General features: G+C 37.8%; 1 protein-coding gene across 1 annotated transcript in view; it reads left to right on the top strand.

Moving 5' to 3' along the window:
* PCNX2 (pecanex 2) overlaps positions 1-20,807 on the top strand; it is a 291,889-nt gene that overhangs the window by 84,747 nt on the left and 186,335 nt on the right. Inside the window, exons 14-15 of the mRNA XM_010351533.3 lie at positions 6,268-6,378; positions 7,530-7,621. Coding sequence (XP_010349835.3) covers positions 6,268-6,378; positions 7,530-7,621 — 203 coding nt within the window. The remainder of the gene's footprint in view (positions 1-6,267; positions 6,379-7,529; positions 7,622-20,807) is intronic.

The raw sequence follows: 20,807 nt of genomic DNA, 5'->3' as shown, positions 1-20,807 counted from the left end.
TAGCTATGTATAGCCTCACTGTATTTTATTTTAAAAATCAATTTTATTAGGAATTGGAGAGGGACCATTCTTACCTTTTTCACTGGAATTCCCTTTCCCTCATTAAAGCTTCTGCCTGATACATATTTTTGTTTCCTTGTCAACAGTAACAAGTAAAAATGCTGATAAATAATCCAGCAAGCCGATTAAATAACTTCTGGGGTAAAGATAAATAGAACAATAGAACAATAGCAATCCCTGTGGAATGAATGTGTTAAACATACTAATTTGCACTGAGAAGGAAAATGTTGTGAAACAAATTTAGAACAAATCGGAGAGAAAGGAAAGAGATAGAAGCTTACACTATTTTTCTGACTTTATGAGGCAATACAAGGGCAATTTAAAGTCATTTCTTCCTTGTGGAACTTCTTTACTCTGTATTCCCTCAACTAGTAAGGGGTATACGTAGTCTATATCTGCTGCCATTGCTATATAGAGGAACTAGCAAGGAGAGAAGAGAAAAACAGGAGAAAAAGAGGTTATTAGGAGGAAAAAGAAGAGTGCAGTGGCTGTAGGAAGCGTTTGCAAGATGAAATGGCCATCAGTTGTAGCCCAGGTCCAGGCACTGGGTGGGTGCTTTATCAAATGGCCTCTGCTCTGTGTTTTTTGTTTTTGTTTTTGTTTTTTTTCGGACCTGGGAGGTTTATGCTTTATTTTTGGTCCTTAGTTTTATAAATCTCTGCCAATAATAGTGCATTTTCAACAATGGAGCTTAACTTTTGAAGATAAGTGGAGGTTTTAGAACCAGTCACTAGATTGTACTTACCCTTCCCTAAACACGCAGACCACCCATCTCTATGTCTTGTTTACAGGCTTGTTTCTTGGCCTCAGTAGTCCATCTGAGGGCAATTAGTTAATACATAGGCAGGGCATATGGAAGACACACAACGTATGCATTCACATTGACTTCATAGCATTTGCTTCCTAGAGCCGCTGGAACAAAGCACTCCCCACCGGGTGGCTTAGAACAACAGCCGTTTACTGTCTTGCAGTTCTAGAGGCCGGAAGTCCGAACTCAAGGCGTTGTCCGGGCCATGCTCCCTCTGAAAGCGCTAGAGGAGGACCTGTTCCAGGCGTCTCTCCTTGTCCTGTAGACGGCATTCTTCTCCTGTGTCTTCACATGGTCTTCCCTCTGTGCACGCCTGCCTCTGTGTCCAAATTTTTCTTTTTCATAAGGACACCAGTCAAACTGAATTAGGGCCCGGATGGGCCCTAAGGGCCTCAGCTTAACTCAATAATCTGCAAAGACCCTATTTCCAAACAAGGTCACATTGCGAGTTCCTGGGAGTCAGAACTTCAACATCTTTTGTGGGAACATAATTCAGTCCAAAACAGGGAGCGTTGAAGAAAAAGGACAAGGGCGAAGGAAGAACTCAGACCATGTGACGTTGTTTCCTATGGACTTACCGTGCTTCTCAGGGTGTGTTGGGTGCAAGCGGTCCTCCTCTGGCAGGTGCTAGGGGACATGGAGTATTTCCTAGAACAGTGCCTTACTGGTGCTGTATCGATTGCCCACTGCCACTCCTGGTTTCTGCTTAGAAACCATCACCCTGTCAGAGCAGGAGGAGGTAGCAGAGGAGACGGACGGACAAGGAGTGAGGACAGTCCACTGTCGGCAGCTCCTTCTCCCTCCTTGTGCAAAGGGACTGAATGCCTGAGCCAGTGGTATGAGATAAGTCAGGTGGACATGGGGCAGGTGGGAAGGATGGAGAAACTCCTTGTCGTGTATAATGCAAGGAGAGAAGCATCTCAAAGGAAGAAGGGAATGTCAGATCATGGAACAGTAGGAGGAGAAATTCAGGTGAATGAAGGAGATAGAAACACAGAGTAATATTCCTATGTAATTTCTTTTTCATTTATGGGCTCTCATATATGTTCAGAATATTATGCTGTGCAATTTTCCTTTCATTATAAGGAAAAACATTCTTTATTTTCTTTGCCAGGAGTAAGGTGAAAGCTATTAGTCTGCACTCATTTCCTACACTCAGTCAGAGACTGGTGACCTCTGGCTAGAATTTACATTACTTTGCATTTGGGTAACTTCAGCAAGAGCCTCTGAGTGAGACTGGCTTTGAAATTATCCTATGAATGAGAAAGACAAGAGGTCTTTGATTCTTAGTACCATATTTCAAAAGGAGCAGTAACAAAGCTAGAGTGTGCCCAGAGGGGTGTGTAGTCACATGGCCTATATGAGTTCTGGCAACTGGGTAATGGAACTGAGAATGTCCAACTCAGAGAAGAAACACTTGAGTGCTAGAGATACACACAATAGCTTCAGATCCTTAAAATGCTGCCTGGTTAGCCGGGCGCGGTGGCTCAAGCCTGTAATCCCAGCACTTTGGGAGTCCGAGGCGGGTGGATCACGAGGTCAAGAGATCGAGACCATCCTGGTCAACATGGTGAAACCCCGTCTCTACTAATGGTGCAAAAAATTAGCTGAGCATGGTGGCGTGTGCCTGTAATCCCAGCTACTCCAGAGGCTGAGGCAGGAGAATTGCCTGAACCCAGGAGGCGGAGGTTGCGGTGAGCCGAGATCGCGCCATTGCACTCCAGCCTGGGTAACAAGGGCGAAACTCCGTCTCAAAAAAAAAAAAAATGCTGCCAGGTTGAAGGGGAGGGATTTTATTCTTTTTGTAACCCTAATAACTAGTTCCAGAAGATGGAAGGTGGATTATAACTCAGTACAAAGAAGCCAGTAAAATGGTTTGGGTTAGAGCTGCCCTGCAGTAGAGTAGGTTGCTTAGTGAAATGAGTTCTCTGGCATGGAAAAACTTCAGGCAACATGAAATGGCCATCAGTTATAGCCCGGCTCCAAGTTCTGGATGGGTGATTTATCAAATGGCCTCTGCTCTGTGTTTTTTGTTTTCGTTTTTCTCAGACCTGGGAGTTTTATGCTTTATTTTTGGTCCTTAGGTTTATAAATCCCTGCCAACGATAATGCATCTCCAGTAATGGAGATTGTAACTCTGGAAATGAGTGGAGGTTTTAAAACTAATCACTGGATTTTACTTATCCTTCCCTAAACACCCAGATGTCCCATTTCTATGTCTTGTTTACAGGCTTGCTTCTTGGCCTCAGTAGTCCATATGAGGACAGTTAGTTAATATACTACAGGTAGGGCACATCGAAGACAATCACATTGAATTCCTAGGGTTTAGTTTTATTTCTGTGGCATTTTAATTCTGCATGTTTGCCCCTCAAACCTGCAAATAGAGTAATTTATATCATTCTCATTTGATAAACGAAATACGCTTAGGCCACAATATTTTTATTTATGAATTTTGCTTATTTATGAAATGGAACTGTGCTAGAAGTTTCTGCATTGACTATAATTATTAAGGAAAATAAGAAGTTAGGAAGAAGTGAGAGAAAAGTATAGATGTGCTCAGTGGTATGCTAACAAAAAAAAAGTTTGTTCACAAGGAAAATTGTGAACAGCCACAAAGACTTTTATATTTTTTACTTCTGGAAAAAAAGGACAAAATTATTTCAGCAATTTCAAGTGTCATTTTCCTAAAGCCCTGGTGACATAACAAGCATTTGGCTGCTTTTTCCTTCACGTTCACTGCAACCTGACAGATGAGACACATGGACTCCATCTTCCTCCCATTCCACCTCCACGACATTTATTTTAAAGACTAGAGCTTTCCTCCTCCAATATGTTTTGGAGAAGAGCTAGTGCCTGGGCCTCCCTGTTGACTGCTGCTCTTCCTGTATTGTTGCATTAAGTTCCAATTCTACACCCACAGCCACAGCATCTCCAGGGATGACTTTCGGGTAGTTTCTACCATTTTATTTTCCTCATGCCATTTTTCATTGTGTTCCAATTCTTTTCACGTCTTTAGGTTTTATTGAATTAGCCAGTGAATTTCTTATACAGAATACCTCTTTATCCTTGATTTACCAAACAGCTCCCAATATTTGATTTTGCCTTTAATATTCCATTCCTAAGCTTTTCCCTGGAGTTCTTCATTCTCAGTGTAGTTTTTGTCACACAGGCATACTGTGTTTTGAAAGGTAAATAATAAATCTCATTGGACCTTCCCTCTGCCCCGATCCAGAATTGGCAGATATAGCATAGAACAAAATTGTCATTGCCGGGTTTTTTGACCCCAAATTAAAGAGAAGCTCTTCTCAGTTTGTTTGAAATTATATGGAATTTATGGATTAAAATTTCTATGCTCATGACTCTATGTTCTGTAATTAAATTTCTATTTATTTCTTATATCTCTCCATTTACAGAAACTGAAAAAGATTATATATCTCATATAGTTATGTCTAGCATATCAGTGTTTGTACCTTTTTGTCTGCTTTGATCGAGAAATAAACAGCTTTTGGGTGCTCTACTTTTTTATAATATAGTTGAAATCTTGACACAAAAATGATCACAACAGAATCACCACATGTATCAAAATATGGCTCCAACACCAAGCACAGTCCCTGTTATCAAAGATAGCCATGTTCATGACATAAAATTTTACTTCCACAAAGAGTTGGAACAGTTCCCCAATACTTTGTTCCATACTGACTTTTAACCAACTTTTTTTTTTTTTTTTTTTTTTTTTTTGCTTTAAGTTCTGGGATACAGGTGTAGAACGTGCAGGTTCATTACATAGGTATACCAACTTTTAAAAAGAGAACTTAAACTTCTTTTGTGAAAACAGAATTCAACCCAAAACAAGGAGCATTTCAGAAAAAGGGCAAGAGAGAAGCAAGAACTAAGTCCACGTGACATTGTTTACCATCTTATGGCCAAAGGTGCTATTGTGCCTATTTTAAATAACCCAATAATATTAACCATTTTAATCAAACATTCAGAGAATGAGTTGTGCAAATACTCTCATCCTTACAACTTCACTATAGGAAGTTAACATTTCCCATTTTTCAAAAATAGCAGAAACACCCTCACTTACCATCCTCCTCCCATTGTTCACTGTGGTTTCTGCACATTTTAGGGCATAGTTCCAATGTCTAGGCATATTGAATTTCAAATCAAATTTCCTTAGTTTTATTAAGGTTTACCAGTACCAAACTTCATTGACATATGACCTAATAATCGGAGACAGGAAAGAAGACAGATGTATTATGGCACTGCTAATGGGAGTTTCTGTGTTTCTATGAAACCCAGCTTCAGTAGAATTAAGCAAGAGGGAATGATAGGAAAGTTGCTGTAAAATGCAGCTCTACTATATTTTTCCTCCTCTGACAAAATAGTTCTCTGAAATATTAAATTATAAACTATAAATATTTTTTCCAGTTGTGCAATTGCATCATTCTGATGGGAGATAGCACAATCTCCCTCTCCTCAGCCAAGACCACCTTTAGCTACCAAGTGATCCATCTATGCTAGAATCAGGATCACATCATCACCATGTGCCGCAGTCAGGTAGTTCCTACTTGAGAGCCTTGGCTAACTATAAGTTTCCAGTTGGTATTTAGGATGTAATAGACTCTGAGTTACTCAAGTGCTTGAGGTTATAGAACTGCAAAGCAAGGAGACCCCCTTGTCCCCAGGTTTTTGCTACCCTCTCGTATTCAGGAAAAGATCGCCATAATTATTGTCCTGTGTTTTTCTGTTTGTGAAACAGAGTCTTGCTCTGTTGCCCAGGCTGGAGTACAGTGGCAGGATCTCAGCTCACTGCAACCTCTGCCTCCTGGGTTCAAATGATTCTCCTGTCTCAGCCTCCTGAGTAACTGGGCTTACAAGCGCCCACCACCACAACTGGCCAATTTTTGTATTTTTTAGGTAGGGTTTCACCATGTTGGCCAGGCTGGTTTCAAACTCCTGACCTCAGGTGATACGCCCACGTTGGCCTCCCAAAGTGCTGGTGTTACAGGTGCAAGCCACCACACCCAGCCTGTCCTGTGTCTTTTTATGTTCCTATAGTTTTCTTAGTTTCCTTTCTCTTGCCCTCATCTCTCCCATGCCCAAGTCTACTCTTTCAAACTGAAGATGATTCTACTCTCACTCACCACCCCTGAGGTCTTTGCTCAGTCCAGTGCTTGTGTGCATTGCTTCCATCAGTACCTCTCAGGATCAGCTCCTTGTTGCATCCACAGGCACATTTCCATCTCAGCCTCCAGTTTCCTCTGGGTGAGAAGTCCTAAGATTGCCTTCAGTATTCCTGAGTGGGGTGGTTTGGAAGCGGAGAGAGACAGCACTGCAGCAGGAGCCTGGGCTACACAGTTCCCATATGCTTATCATTGATTTTGTTTGTTCATTTTCAGTATTTCTATATTGCTTCCCTGCTATGTCCCTCCTTGGGCTCTTCCCACAAATCAACACGTTCTGCATTTATCTTTTGGAGCAAGTTGACATGCTGTTTTTTGGCGGTTCTGGTAAGTCATTTACATTCTATTCTTGCTGTAAAGGATTCTAGAGTTCAGATAAGGACTAAATAGACTTGGGCAGGGGATGAGAGGCTAGGTAGATTTTCTTTGTTCTGAGCATTTAAACGACTTCAGTTTGGATCAGTCTGGGTGATGATGGGCCTGACTGGATTTCCTGTAGCTACAGAGGAAGTTGTCCACCTAACTTGGTTGAGCATAAGCACAGAAACAAGGGTAGAATTCTCTGTGATTTGGAATAGGTTTGAGGCCCTTCAAACTATTCCTTTAAAAACACTCTGTGTGAATATGCGTGAGCATGTGTGAGAGTCTATAAGTGTGTGTATGTGTGTTTGTGTGTATGTGTATATATTTGAGCACGTATATGCTCAAGTCTGGGAGTGCATCAGTGTGAGCCTGTGGGTTGACGTTGTGCTGTGTATTGTGTGTGTACCTTAGAGACAGGTGACCTGTATCCCCAAGTCATCACTTTGACCCTTTTATTGTCATAATTTTATACTCTCATTGCGTGATGTAAATTGCTTACATTTTCAGCCTACTCTTCTCTACTCTAAATGGAGATAAACATGATGACCTCATAGGATTGCTATAAGGAGTAAATGAAATCATGTGCATAATGCAATCACTGTTACCACCCCCATCTCTCTCTCTCTCTCTCTCTCTCTCTCTCTCTCTCTCACACACACACACACACACACACACACACACACACACTACATGGGGACACTTGCTTGTTCTCTCTCCTGTATCCTGTCTCCTCCTTCCTTTCTTCTCCCTCCCTCCTCCTCCTTTCTCTTGATTCTGTTGAAATTGCTATCCAGGATCTTTTCCTTGGCCAGCAGCTTTCAAGTGTAAACCATGAGGTCTCCCTACCTTCTTCTGACACATTCACATAGCCTTTTAAGAACATTGTAAAGCATCCTTTCTAAATATTTTCCTCTTGAATTTTTAGTTAAATGGTAGCCTCTTTCTTACACCTACGATTTACCCAGTGCATTTTGATGGATCCCATAGACGTATTCTTTGCCTCTTCAGCAGGCATCTTGTATGTGAACGCGCAACCTTCTCTTCACTGTTTTACATTTGTTAATTATAAGAATGGCCAGTCTAGAAAAGAACTGTTGATCAAGTTTGTCTTCCAGCTGTGTCTGGGATAACCTCGGCTGTTTACAGCATGGCCAGGAGCATCTTGGCTGCTGCCCTGCTCCACCCGGTCTGCTTCAGTGCAGTGAAGGTAGGTGTGAGGACCATGGGCCCTCATCCTTCTTCTCAATTCATTAAATTAACTTATTTTTTTAAATAAATGTTTTCTCCAAAATTACAAGAGAAATAGGATCTGTGCAAACCAGGGAGTGATGGTGTGGCTGAGTGACGCCTCAGTGGTGTTAGAAGACAGGTCAAGATGCTTGGTTTGCCCTAATGGGGAATGCCCCTCACCTTCTGGCCTGGCTTCCCCTCTGCAGATGTGTCTCTGCCAAGATCAGTTAGTGACACTGGGAGGTACTGCTCCTTAACATGGTGATCAACCGAACCCATGTGTCTGCCTTCACTGAAATACCACTCAAAAGACAATAAAGGGATACGATTGCATAAAGCTATATGGACAAGAGAACAGAGAATATGACAGCCACAAAACATTAGAATCTAGAAAACAGATGGACTGTAGACTTACCCAGAAGGAGAAAATGGAAACCTAGCCTGGCAGCAAGGGAAGCCTAAGATGCTGAGAAAACAAGATAAACTCTAACTGCAGGAAGACACAAAGTTGTAAGAGCCAAGAAACATATCTATTGTAGGTACTGGCTCAGCTATGAAGCGTATTTATATAATAATCTGAGTAAGCATCAAGCTGTATCTCTGATGGAAGAATGGGGCAGGTGAAATGTGATGGAGGAAATCTAAATCTTGTCTTCCATATTAGAAAGTCAGCAAATAACTTCTCAAATTAAAAAAAAAAGCAAGAAATAAAAACTTTGAAAACAAGTATTTTATTTGAAAATATGGAGGTAAATATGGAGAAGAAACAGCTGTGTCACTGCCTTCAGGAAGCAGGAATTAGGGCAGAGGTTTGTGTAGGTGGGGACCACTGCTATTTGTTTTCAGTGTTGTAGAACTGTAGAGTGGCCATTAAGTCTAAAAATTATAGTGTATGTAATGTCCTCAGGGGAATCTTCAGTCAGTAAAAAATAAATTAATATTATGCATATTTCTGGACTTACGGTTTAACAGTTTAAACAACAGATGCTCCTTTGATAAAACAAAAGTTGAATGTAAAGGAGTAAATAAAATAATATATGTTCCAAAGTGCTTTTTAATATAAATCACATGACATTTCTTAATTCGATTTTTAAAAGATTAACTTAACTCCTATTAAACTGATCAATGTCAGCAGCAGAAAGACAATTGTTTATTTCCCTTTGTGAAACAGAATGAATTCAACAGTTTTCTCTGTCAATATTTCACAGTAATCAATGGAGTAATTTTTGTGTATCTCCAGCTATTCCTACCATATAGGTATTTTCTTTAAGAAAAAAAGGGGAAGGGCCTGGGAGGAAGGTTTATTTATCTAATACACAAAGGTAATTTATGTTCTTGCAGTGGCCCTGCTCGTTACCACGTTTATCCTGTCAGGTAGACCAACAATTATCTAATCAGTGTTTCTGGTGTTCTTTCTTTTGATTTATGTTACTTTATTCAGTCATAGGATCCCAGGTACTTCACTCAGGAAAAGTACTTGGATGGGTATTTTCTGAGTCCTTGTACTTCTCAGAACATCTTTCCACTGTCTTTTGGTAAAATGGCTGCCTATGCAACTTTGGGGTCACAAGTGTTTTTCTGCAGGCACCTTAGTATATTGCTCTGTTGTGTTCTGGAATTATTTGTTTTCTTGTTCATTACTTTTTAAAAAGTCAGGTTTAAAATTCAGCTTTTAAACATGTCCAGTTTGGTTAGTTTTAATAAATAAATAAGTAAAGAATCCTACAATCCAGTTATTAGAGCATTTTCACCAACTCAAAAAATTTTGTTGAATTCCTTGTAGTCTGTCTCTTCCCTCACCTCCAACCTCTGGCCACCATTCATCAGATTTCTATCTTTGAAGCTTATTTGGAATCAAGTCTGTCAGGGCATGATGTATATACAATAAAATCCACTGATTTCAAGTGTACAGTTAAATGTATTTTGACAAATGTATACAGACAACTTATCACCATCACAATCATGATACAAACCGTTCCGCAATCCAGAAGTATTTTTTCATGTTCACTTGTAGTCAGTCCCCTCTCCACGCAATTTTTTAATTTATCTTGAGTGAATACCTGAGTGAGATTGCTAGATCAAATGGTAAGTTTTTATTTAACCTTATAAGAAATGGCCAAACTGTTGTCCAGTTTCTGTACCGTTTTTCATTTCCCTACCCTCACATAATCTTTGATTTCCAAGTGTTCTAGATTCTTGCTGGCACTTAATACTGTCAGTTTTTTAAAAATCCATTCTCTGGTGGACCAGTATCTAATTGTAACTTTAATTTGCATTTCTCTAATAATGAATAGTGTTGAGCATCTTTTTGTGTGTTTGACATTTGTATAGCTTCATGATGAAAAATATGCTAAATTATTTTGTGCATTTAAAAATTACATGTATGTCATATTATTGAGACATAAAAGTTCTTTAGATAATCTAGATACAAGTCCTTTATCAGATATATGCTACACAAATTTTTTTTCAGGCTGTGGCTTGTCTTCTCATTTTGAAAAGCAGAAGATTTTAATTATAATGAAGTTCAATTTATCTAATATTAATTTTATAGTTTAATATTTATTTTATAGTTTATATTTTTTATATCCTACCTAAAAAACATTTACCTAACCCTAGGTCACAAATATTTTTGTACTAGAAGTTTTATAGTTGTAGCTCTTATATTTAGATTTCAGATCTCTTTTGAGTTGATTTTTGTGTATGACATGAAGTGAAGGTTGAGATTTACTAGTACCATTTGTTGAAAACACTAACTTTCCTCTATCGAATTACCATGGAACCTTTGGGACCAAAAATTAATCATTTCATTGCTCTGTATGCCTTTCTTTATGTTAGTACTACATTGTTTTGATTACTGTAGCTATATAATATGCTTTGAAATTAGTGTGTCTCCCAACTTTATTCTTCTTTTTCAAAATTGTTTTCACTATTAAAGGATATGTTTCTTTAAAAGTAAGTTTTAGGCTATGTTTGCCAATTTCTAGCAAAATTTGCAAAAATTTTGAATGGGATTATGATGAATTTGTAGATTAATTTGAGGAGAGCTGACATCTTAACAGTATTTTTTGATCCATGAACATGGTATATTGTTCCATATACCACAGTCTTTGTCTTTGTTACTTCCTCTCAGGAATATTTTGTACCTTTCAACCTACAATTTTTGCACCTTTTGTGCATTATATGTTATCTTAAAAGGCATTGTTATTAATTTGAATTTTCAGTTGTTAAATAATACAAAATACAATTTATGTTTTAATATTTCAGCTTGTATCTTATAAGCTGGCTAAACTAACATATTAGTTCTGGTAGCTTTTTAGTAATTTCTTTGAGATTGTCTACCACAGATTGTCATGTCTGTCAATAAACACAGTTTTATTTTCCTTTCCAGCCTGTATGCCTTTGATTTCCTTTTCTTGCTTTATTGCATTGGCTAGGACCTCCTGAGCCATATTGACTAAAAGTGCTAAAATCAGACATGTTTGCCTTGCTCCGAAGTTTAAGGGGAACGTCTTTCACCGTTGGGTATGAGGTTAGCTATGAAAATTTTCTAGATTCCCTTTATTGGGCTTAGATTTCTAATTTGCTGAGAGTTGTCATCATAAGTGATGTTAAATTTTGCCACTGTTTTTTTTTCTGCATCTATTGAGGAGAATATTGATTTTTTAAAAAATCTATAATAGGAAGAATTACATAAATTGACTGTTGAATGTAGAACCAACTTTCCATTTAAAGGATGGGCCCCATTTGGTCATGCCATATTGTCTTTTTAAATATATTACTCAATTTTATTTCCCAGTATTTTGTTGAGAAATTTGATGTCCATGATCATGAAGCTTCTAGTTCTCTAATTTTTCTTTTCTTGTAATGCTTTGTTTTGTTTTGATATTATGTAATGCCTTGATAAAATGAGTTGGAAAGTGTTTTCTTAATATTCCAAAAGAGCTCATATAAAACAACTCATGTTCTTATTGAACATTTTTATAGAGTAATATTTGTTTTTACGGATCTCTTAGAATGAAATATGTGTTCTTTTATACTCTCATTAAGCAGTCAGTTATCTCATAAAGATATTTTAAAATCTTTAAAATTATGTTTCATTTACATTATATTTAAAAGTAATTTCTACAATGTACATTTCTTTTTGTAGATTTATCATTCTGCTTGCCATCATGTTTCTTGTCTGAAGAATGTTCTGTAAGATACCTTATGGTGCAGGTCTACTAGTTGTAAAACTTTCAGTCTTTGCCTGAAACATGTCTCATTTTGCTTCCACTTTTGAAGGATGTCTTCACTGGTACAGAATTCTACTTAAAAGACTTTTTCCCCTAGTACTTTCAATGTGTTCTATTTTCTTTTGTTTAACTTCAGATTAAAAAAATCTGCTGGTATTTCAGCATTTGTTTCTCTGTTAGTAATGTTTCTTTTTTCTCTGACTGCCTTTTAGATTTTCTCTTTCCCTTTGGTTTCAGCAATTTGACAATGCTGTGGCTAAGTGTATGGTGTTTATTTTTTATTTTACTTAGGATTCTCTGAACTGTTTTGATGTGTGCTTTGTTTTGGAAAATCTGTAGCCGTTTTTAGTTCAAATATGTCTTCTGCCTTGTTCTATTTTTCTTTTCTTCTTGGGCCTCCAATTATATACATGTTAGATGTTTCATATTGTCCCACATCATTTGTATGCTGTAGTCTTTTTTCCACTCTTTTTTCTCCTTTGGGTTATAGTTTTAATAATTTTACTGACCTACCTCAAAGTTTACCAGCTCTTTCACCTGCTGTGTCTAGTCCTGTCATAAACTAACCAAAGAAGCAACATTTCTATTTGATGTCTGTAGATAGTTTTCATTTTTCTTTTGAAATTACCCAACTGCACATGCATGTTGTCCATCTCTGTCACTAGGTTCTTTAATATATTAATTATAGTCATTTTAAAGTTGAGTTTTTTGTAAATCATCTGGCTTTTTCTTGTTGATGGGCTGTGAACAGGACACTGTGGATTTCTACATCTGAATTGTAGGCATCGCTTGTTAGTGTTTAGCTTTGAGGAGAAACACAGTAAGACTAACTTAAATTTCTTTCCTGAGATTCTTGTAGAATTCTTTCCCATAGTCTGAAGTTTAAAAGAGGTTAGTGGACTATGATTAGGCATGGTTCTCTTTCTTAAGTTTTCTGGAACACCATGCCCATTTCCACTTTTCATATTGGAGACTCTATTTAGAGGAAACGTTTCTCTGTTATTTTTTGATTAATGACATTGTTGATTTTTTTCACATGATATGACTTAATTTTTCACAGACTTTAACTTTCAGCTGTCTTTCATGTCTCTCATTTCTTTTTCATGATTTTTCTCTCTTTACATTTTTTTGAGTTCTGATACACTTCTAGAGTTTCTCATTTCAAGAATGATGAAAACAACAAAGATTTATTGAGAAGTTATTGTGTACTAGGGATTATACTAGTTTATATCTATCTATACTAGTTATAAAATATAATTTATAAAATATAAATTATCATTTAGTATAATTTGATAATAAATTATAAATAATAGTTAAATCATATATAATTATATATAAAAGTATACATAATAAATACAGATTAAAATATATTTATTATTACAGTAAGAACTCTTTTTTTTTTTTTAATGGAGTTTTGCTTTTGTTGCCCAGGCTGGAGTGCAATGACATGATCTTGGCTCACTGCAACCTCTGCCTCCTGGGTTGAAGCGATTCTCCCACCTCAACCTCCCGAGTAGCTGGGATTACAGGCATGCGTCAACATGAGATCTATTCTCTTAACTTTTTGTGTGCAATTCAGTATTGTTATCTACAGGTGTAATGTTGTACAGCAGATCTCCAGAATTTTTTTGCACTATTATATATATTTTATATAATTTATTTCACATAGCATAACTCTGAGACAAGTACTATTACTATCCTAATTTTACAGTTATAAATTCTATTTTCTGCATTGTTTGCTATTTGGTCTACTGCTAAATTGCCATTTGAAATTTGGTGTTCATATTATTTGTCCTTCATAATTCCTTGCTTAGCTTTAAAGCTGAGACTTTAAATCAGATATTTTCTAAAAATTTCTTTTTCTGATGTAAATATGCTTTAGAAAGCTTCTATAAGAGGTCTCTTTAGAGAAATATCTTATTTTAAGAATGCTTTTTGTTTGTCTTGTGTTTTTTTCTCAGTTAGCAGTGAGAATATGTCTTTGATAACCTAGTATTATCTCTGCTCAGTTCACAGACCTGTTTTGTGTTTGGCCTGCAGAATGTTTAAAATTTTTTTAGAGCCAACATTTAATATTAGGATAGTCAGTGTGAAAATATGATTTTCCTACTTCTCTTTAACAATGTGACGGTCTGGTACCACTGGGCTCACTTTCCCATTTGGTAACAACCTGCTGACATTGAATAGTACCTCACAGCTACCGCAAGCTGACAGGTCTCATCATGTCCTATCGTCTTTTATACCTGACCCACATAATGTATTTATATCACTTGTCTGCCCACATTGAAGTTAGATTTTGTGACTTCTGTCTTATAGTCAAGATAGAATTGAACTGGTTTCTGTTAGGGAATTGTAAGGCTCCTTGGTCAGATCTTTTCAGAGGTACCTCATGTCTAAAACACAGGAAGAGAAGAAAATGAAACAAAACATGTTGTAGTAGCACACTACTAGTTGAGAGACAGTTTTTCCCAGGGAAATTGTCTTATTGATGGAGTTTCAGAAAGTTATATCGGGAAGCTCATCACAGGCAGTAGATATGAATGAAATGCTTGGGACAGTGGTTATATCTGTTTTACCCTCCTGGCTATAACTTCTATGTCCATGACCTGATTGAATAAATCCTGCTGCGTCTAAGCCAACAGGAGTTGCTGCAGACTGCCCATCCACAGACATGCAAGGCCAAGTGGTAAATGTCTGCTAACCCCTTGGTCTACACTCACTTCCAGCCCTTCCGCCTCTCATTTAGGTGATAATAGCAGGGTCTTTTCCTATTTACTTCCTCAGTACACTACTGTCTTTCAAATGGAGAGAGGGAATTGGAGTTAGACCTTACAATCTTCTTTCAGTCTAGACCCATCTGTAATGTAAGGTCTGGCATAAATTCCTCAGGGTCTATGACTTATGCACAGGTAACTTGCTCTGGTTCCCAATGTGGGTTCAGGCTTTTCTCTTTTTGAATATTTTATTGGACACTTAGTAAGCTCCAAGGAGAGGGAGATCTAGTTCCTGGTATTCTTGATGCTATTTGACTGGGACCCCACACTTTGGCAATCCTGAAGAGCAAACAGCATCTGATGTAAATATCATTCTCTTTGATTGATAGAAAAGGGGACATGCAAGCTTTCTGTAACTGATGCAGGGCTGAAAAGTTCATATTCTGTGATAGTCAACACATATTTATTTGTTTAGCAACAGCTCTGCCAGGTACTGTAGAGATACGGGAGGAGGAAAAGACAGTCCTTTCTCCTCAGGAACTTAACATGGATTTGGCAAATGCCGAACACCCATAATTTTCAGTTCAGATACTATCAAAAGTAATGTACATTCATGGGCTGTTACCCAACTTTTCCTTACAAAATTCTTAAAGAGTTTTAGAAACTACTGAAGAATCTGGTATTCAAAAAATTAGAGTATTTTGGATTTTTACCTAGTTTCTGGTCAGGTACTGGTTGGTATTCCTTCACCTCCCCAAATGTGGCTCCATTTTTATATCAGACATTGCTAATTGATCACAGCATTTTTTTCCTAACTGAGGTCATAGTACCTCGGGCTGCATGAAAAATATTACAGTCAACCAGTGCCAACTGATCAGAGCTGGCCCAAGAGATAAACTCTATTTTCTCTATCCTGGGCTGAGACTTTTATTTCTGTTTTCTATTCAGTTTATGTCTTGTTATAGGTGTAAGTAATTGTTGGATCAGAGTAAATAGATTCCATTTTGAAAGCACGCCATTAACTCTGTGATGGAAATAAACACTTCAAGGACTCTGGGGTTTACTTAGGTGTTGAAATAGGCTTTTGACCAATTGGAACTGGGATACTTTGGGAAGGTTTATTTCATCTCAGGGAGGTATTGACTTTCCTTGCTCAGCATAGAACAAAGATCACTTGCAATAAATAGTATAGCATGTTATAACGAAACTTTAATGTTCTAACTATATTTTAAAACAGTTTTTGGTAAAAAATAGAGCAATTTGAATTTCTCCCTTCTCATTTGTAAGTCCTGAGTTTTCTAATGGCCTCAGATTGACTCTCTGCTTTCAGATGCAGTACCTATTAAATGCTGTGAAATGAATGAATGTGGTTAGTAAATTGTCAAGAGGGTCCTTAGGAGACAAGAAAAGCTTGCGCATCTTGAGTCTAACTCCCACTTACCCAGAGCTGTGACTCTACTTCTTGTTTAACGATGCTTTTGTTTATACCTTTTATGCTTACTCTTTGCATTGCTGGAATTGATTTTTTTTTCCTTTCATCTCTAGTGTGTCGTGATGGATTGATGGATCCTTGTGAACCATTTCAGCATGTGAGGTGCCTTGTTAGAGATTATTTTTCTATATGGGTCATGATATATATATATATATATATATATATATATATATATATATATTTACTTAATTTTTTTATTATCACTTGGCAGAAGCAGATTGCAAGACCATGAGTTAATTTTGTCCTCTGGAATGTTAATTAGGGAAAGAACATTTGATTCCTCTTTTAATTTCATATTCTCTTTGACTCATCCAAGATGGTATCAAGTAACATATAAATGGACTCCCTCATTGACTTAAGTAGTATTTGACAGTGATATACAGAAACAACCGGAATATTTGCTCCTTGGAGAAATAGCTCAGTAGTTAATTAACAGGGCTTTCTCTATCTGGATAAACTATGATTTCTATTTTTTATTATCCTTTACAAAGAGATTCTTTTTTATTGATGGCAAGAGGATCCAGAGGTTGAAGCATGTTATTATAATTTAATGTTTCCCACGTATCATTAACAACTGCTTGTGGGAGAGCTTTTCCCCATATTTCTTCTGGGCCCTATAGGATTGCAGCCTAAAATCATGGTACTTTACAGGCAGTCAGGATTTAAAATTTAATTGTAAATGTAAAACTCATAGTTTTAGATATTATTTAATGCTGAAGTGGACCTTAGATGCCTCCTAGGTCAATTTCTTCATTTTGTTATTTAAAATGAGGAAATGAATATCCAACGAGAGATGAAGTAATTTACTCCACATCACACATCCCAGATTTCAGCTCTGTGTCTTCTCAATCTTCCTTTTGTGCCATCCTCACTCCCACACTTGAAGTGTAAATATATTTGTCTCATTGAAAGAACAATTCACAGCATATAAGATACCTTGCAGATCAATGGTACTTTAATCTACAAAATAACTTCCCAAGTGTCTTTTCATTTGCCCCTTACTATATCTCCATGTAACAGATAAGGAAGATATCAACATTCCTGTTTTCCAGTGGTGAACTTGAAACACAGAATGTTTATTTGCCTAAGGGTACATGACTAATTCACGTTGTTTTTTCCATTGTAAAGTGAATTAGTAATACCTACCCGGAATGTGGATGTTGTATGAAGCAAATAAAATTAAATCAATAATGTCTATAAAGTGCCTGGCTGAAGGTTCCTGTTAAGTGATGCGGGAGGCTGAATTCTAAGATGGCCCGAAGATGCCTACCTCCTGCGTACATTCCTTGTACAATTTCCTTCCCTTGAGTGTGGGCAGGACCTGTGAAAGGGATGAGATATTACTCCTGTGATTAGCTTACATTATCTGGCAAAATTGAAAGGACTTTTGCAGATGTAGTTATGGCCCCTAATCAGGTAACTTGAACTCAATTAAAATTTAACTTAAAAGGGGGATTATTCTGAGTGGGTCTGACCTAATCAGAAGAGCCCTGGGGATCCAGAAGTCAGGGACAGAAAAAGCAGTAGAGACCCTCGCTTACGGGCCTGGAAGAAGTAAACAGTCGGTATTAACTGCTCACGGAGGTAGCCATATGGCAGAGACCAGGCGGTGGCCTTTAGGAGCTAGAACAGGTCCCAGTGGACAGCCATCCAGGAAACAGGGACTGCAGTCCCACAGCCAGAGGGAACTGATCTCTGCTCACTACCAGTGAGTGCGGAAGAGGACCTTGAGTGTCAGATAAGATCAGAGGTCCAGCCAACACTGACATTTCAGTCTAGTGAGACCCTGGGCAGAGAACCCAGCTGCTCCCTGCTCAGGCACCCTATCTAGGAGACTGTGCAATGACACATTTGTGTTATTTTAAACCACTAAATTTGTGGTAATTTGTTACTTGGCAATAGAAAACTAACAGCAATGATAACTATTATTAGCATAAACAGTTGATGGTTGTGATGACTGTAAACACAATCCTAATAATGTTAATAGCAATAAATTTGAAAGTAAAACCTAAGTTTTAACTCACGTTTACTTTTATCAGACTTCATATTATATTTTATGGCTAGAATTGCATTATTTCTAGCTGCAAGAGACTAGGATTAATAAATCTTTTAACTGTCTGAACAAATAGGAAATATCTGCTACTGAGGAAGAAGGGGAAACAGATCTCAGATAGGCAGCTCTTGCTTTCTGTCTTGCCTCCCTTCCTGGTCAGCTAAAAAGTAGAATTGACCCTCAAACCCAGTTACTGCTGGATTATTATGATCCTCAAGCTTGACAGTGTCCGCTGACACTGATTTGGGGAAAAAGCAGGAAGAATGTTGATAGCTCAGAAGTTGTTCAAAATGGAATCGCAATTGTTGAGTGAAGTAAGATTTGGACTCAGGTTTTGGTAGTAAGCCCAGAGAGCATGCCAGGGTCCAATCCAGGAAATGTAGTGACTGATGAGGAGTGACAGATACAGAGAGGAAAGGGTAGGAGAAGGTAGCATTCTGGACCCAGAGTTTGAGCTATCGTGACCCTCGTAATGATGAAAGACAAAACTTGTCTCAGTGACACAAGCCAAAGTTTATCTTCTCTCTTCCAGAATCCTGAGCACATTATCCTATTGATGTTCATCCAATCCTTGTTTTCTTCTCTATGTAACCAATTCTGTGTGAAAAATATAGATACTTACCAGCATAACTAGTGAAGTAAAAGCCTCTGTTTCCTCATGTGTAACATGGGCAATACTTTTACCTTCAAGATGTCTAAAAAACTATGTATAGTAGTGAATTTTTTTTTTCTTTTCTTTTTAGTTTGAGACAGAGTCACTCTGTCACCCAGGCTAAGGTGCGGTGGCACGATCTCGGCTCACTGCAACCTCTGCCTACCGAGTTCAACCGATTCTTCTGCCTCCACCTCCTAAATAGCTGGGATTACAGGTGTGCACCACAACACCAGGCTAATTTTTGTATTTTTAGTAAAGTCGGAATTTCACCATGCTGGTCAGGCTGGTCTCGAACTCCTGATCTCCTGATCCACCTGCTTTGGCCTCGCGAAGTGCTGGTATTACAGGCGTAAGCCACCACGCCCAGCCAGGTGGTGAATGTAAAGTGGCCAGTCAGGTAGTCACTGCCAAGTGCATGGGAACTGTTGCTATGTCTCTTGTTGCTTGTACACACTTTTGATTGCTCCTTGAAGTCATAGACTGTGGTTTGTCTATGTTTCTTTTTTATGTCCTATTAGTGTAGTCTCAAGTCTGTCCCATAAAAGGTGTGCTATAAAAAATCTTGGATTGAGTACTTACAGATAACTTGCAAAAGGGCAATGAGAAGGAAAGTAAATGTCAATGTTTTCCCTGAAGTACACATATTTCTCTGTGTGTGTGTGTGTGTGTGTGCGCGCGCACGTGCGCATCTCTACATATTTATCCATGTAGACATAGATTGACTGGGATACATGGGACCCGTTATTCTGTCTTACCAGCGAACAATCTCATTTTTCTTCAGTGCCTATCTCTAAAAGTGAAATATTGTCTTGATTCCTAAACATATTATGTTTTTCACCAAAATGAAGAAACAGTATGAAACAAGAAGAATCTACTTTTAGCAGATAGTGAAGTCTGACTTGCCATATGTGTTAAAATAATTGTTCATTTATTTATAAGACACATAGTGACCTATAAGTTAGGGTCAATGCAGGGCATTGGGTTCCCGGGGTGTTCAAAATCCATGAGGAATACAGACAAGAGCTGCTAGAGGGGGGCACTCTAGGGGTTGAGAGATACCAGAGCCTAGTTGGACCATACTCTGTAGGCCATGTATGAAGAAGAGAGAGCACAGTTCAAGGAACTGGGTGACACATCTTTCGTTACTAAATTTCACGAACTTTATGGGCCCAGCTCTCCTTTTACTTAAAGATGGGATTCATGTCAAAAATAGACCTAGAAATAGGACTTATACAGTCCAAGTGGTACAATCTGGTTCTTATTTTAGGATGTATAAAAACCTCGATCTAAAAAATGCCCCCATGTTTAATGTGATAAAAAAATCAGTTTCGTGAAAAATAAAGTATTTAAACCTGATATGAAAGGCATAGCAAAGTGAGAGTCTGGCCTGTTGCTATTCACTTTATAACCAAACCCTCAGTTAGTCTGTCCTATAAATTCCAACATAAGAGATAAAATTTCTAAGAAAAAAAATGCTGGAATTCAGACTGTTCAGAGTGTGCTTTTGTATAAAGCCGAACTGCCCTATCCATTCTCAAAAGGTAATTCCCAAATGCATATGAAATGTACCACAGAATTGCAGGACTATTAGACAGTTTTATTTCTACCTCATAAAAATATTTCAAAACCTGCGGGAGTTTTATGAAACCAGCATTCATCAATCCTTATCATTCCTGATTTCAAGGCCTGTGAGATGCATCCCGGAGCAATTAGAGATGTTAATTTTGAAGCAGACTGCCACAGGATAAATGCTTCATTATCTGTGGGTTATAGACCATTTAAAACTTTATCTCTTCCAAAAATCTTTATTTTTATGTATATGTACGTGTATGTATTTGTGTGTCCATATGTGTATAATAAATAGATAATGCATGCAAAACAAACTTTGAGACTAATATCTACACGTTTTAAAAATGAAAGTTTATATTAAAAACTCAGTAGAAATGCCAGTCAGGACTTCCTTCTTCCTTTCTTCACCTCTTTGTAGGAACGAAGCTGTCTGAGCCCTGAGCAGTCT

This window comes from Saimiri boliviensis, chromosome 14 (genome assembly GCF_048565385.1).
Source record: "Saimiri boliviensis isolate mSaiBol1 chromosome 14, mSaiBol1.pri, whole genome shotgun sequence".
NCBI classification, from domain to species: domain Eukaryota; kingdom Metazoa; phylum Chordata; class Mammalia; order Primates; family Cebidae; genus Saimiri; species Saimiri boliviensis.
The sequence above is the reverse complement of the archived record's forward strand: the minus strand, read 5'-3'. Positions and strand labels throughout refer to the sequence as shown.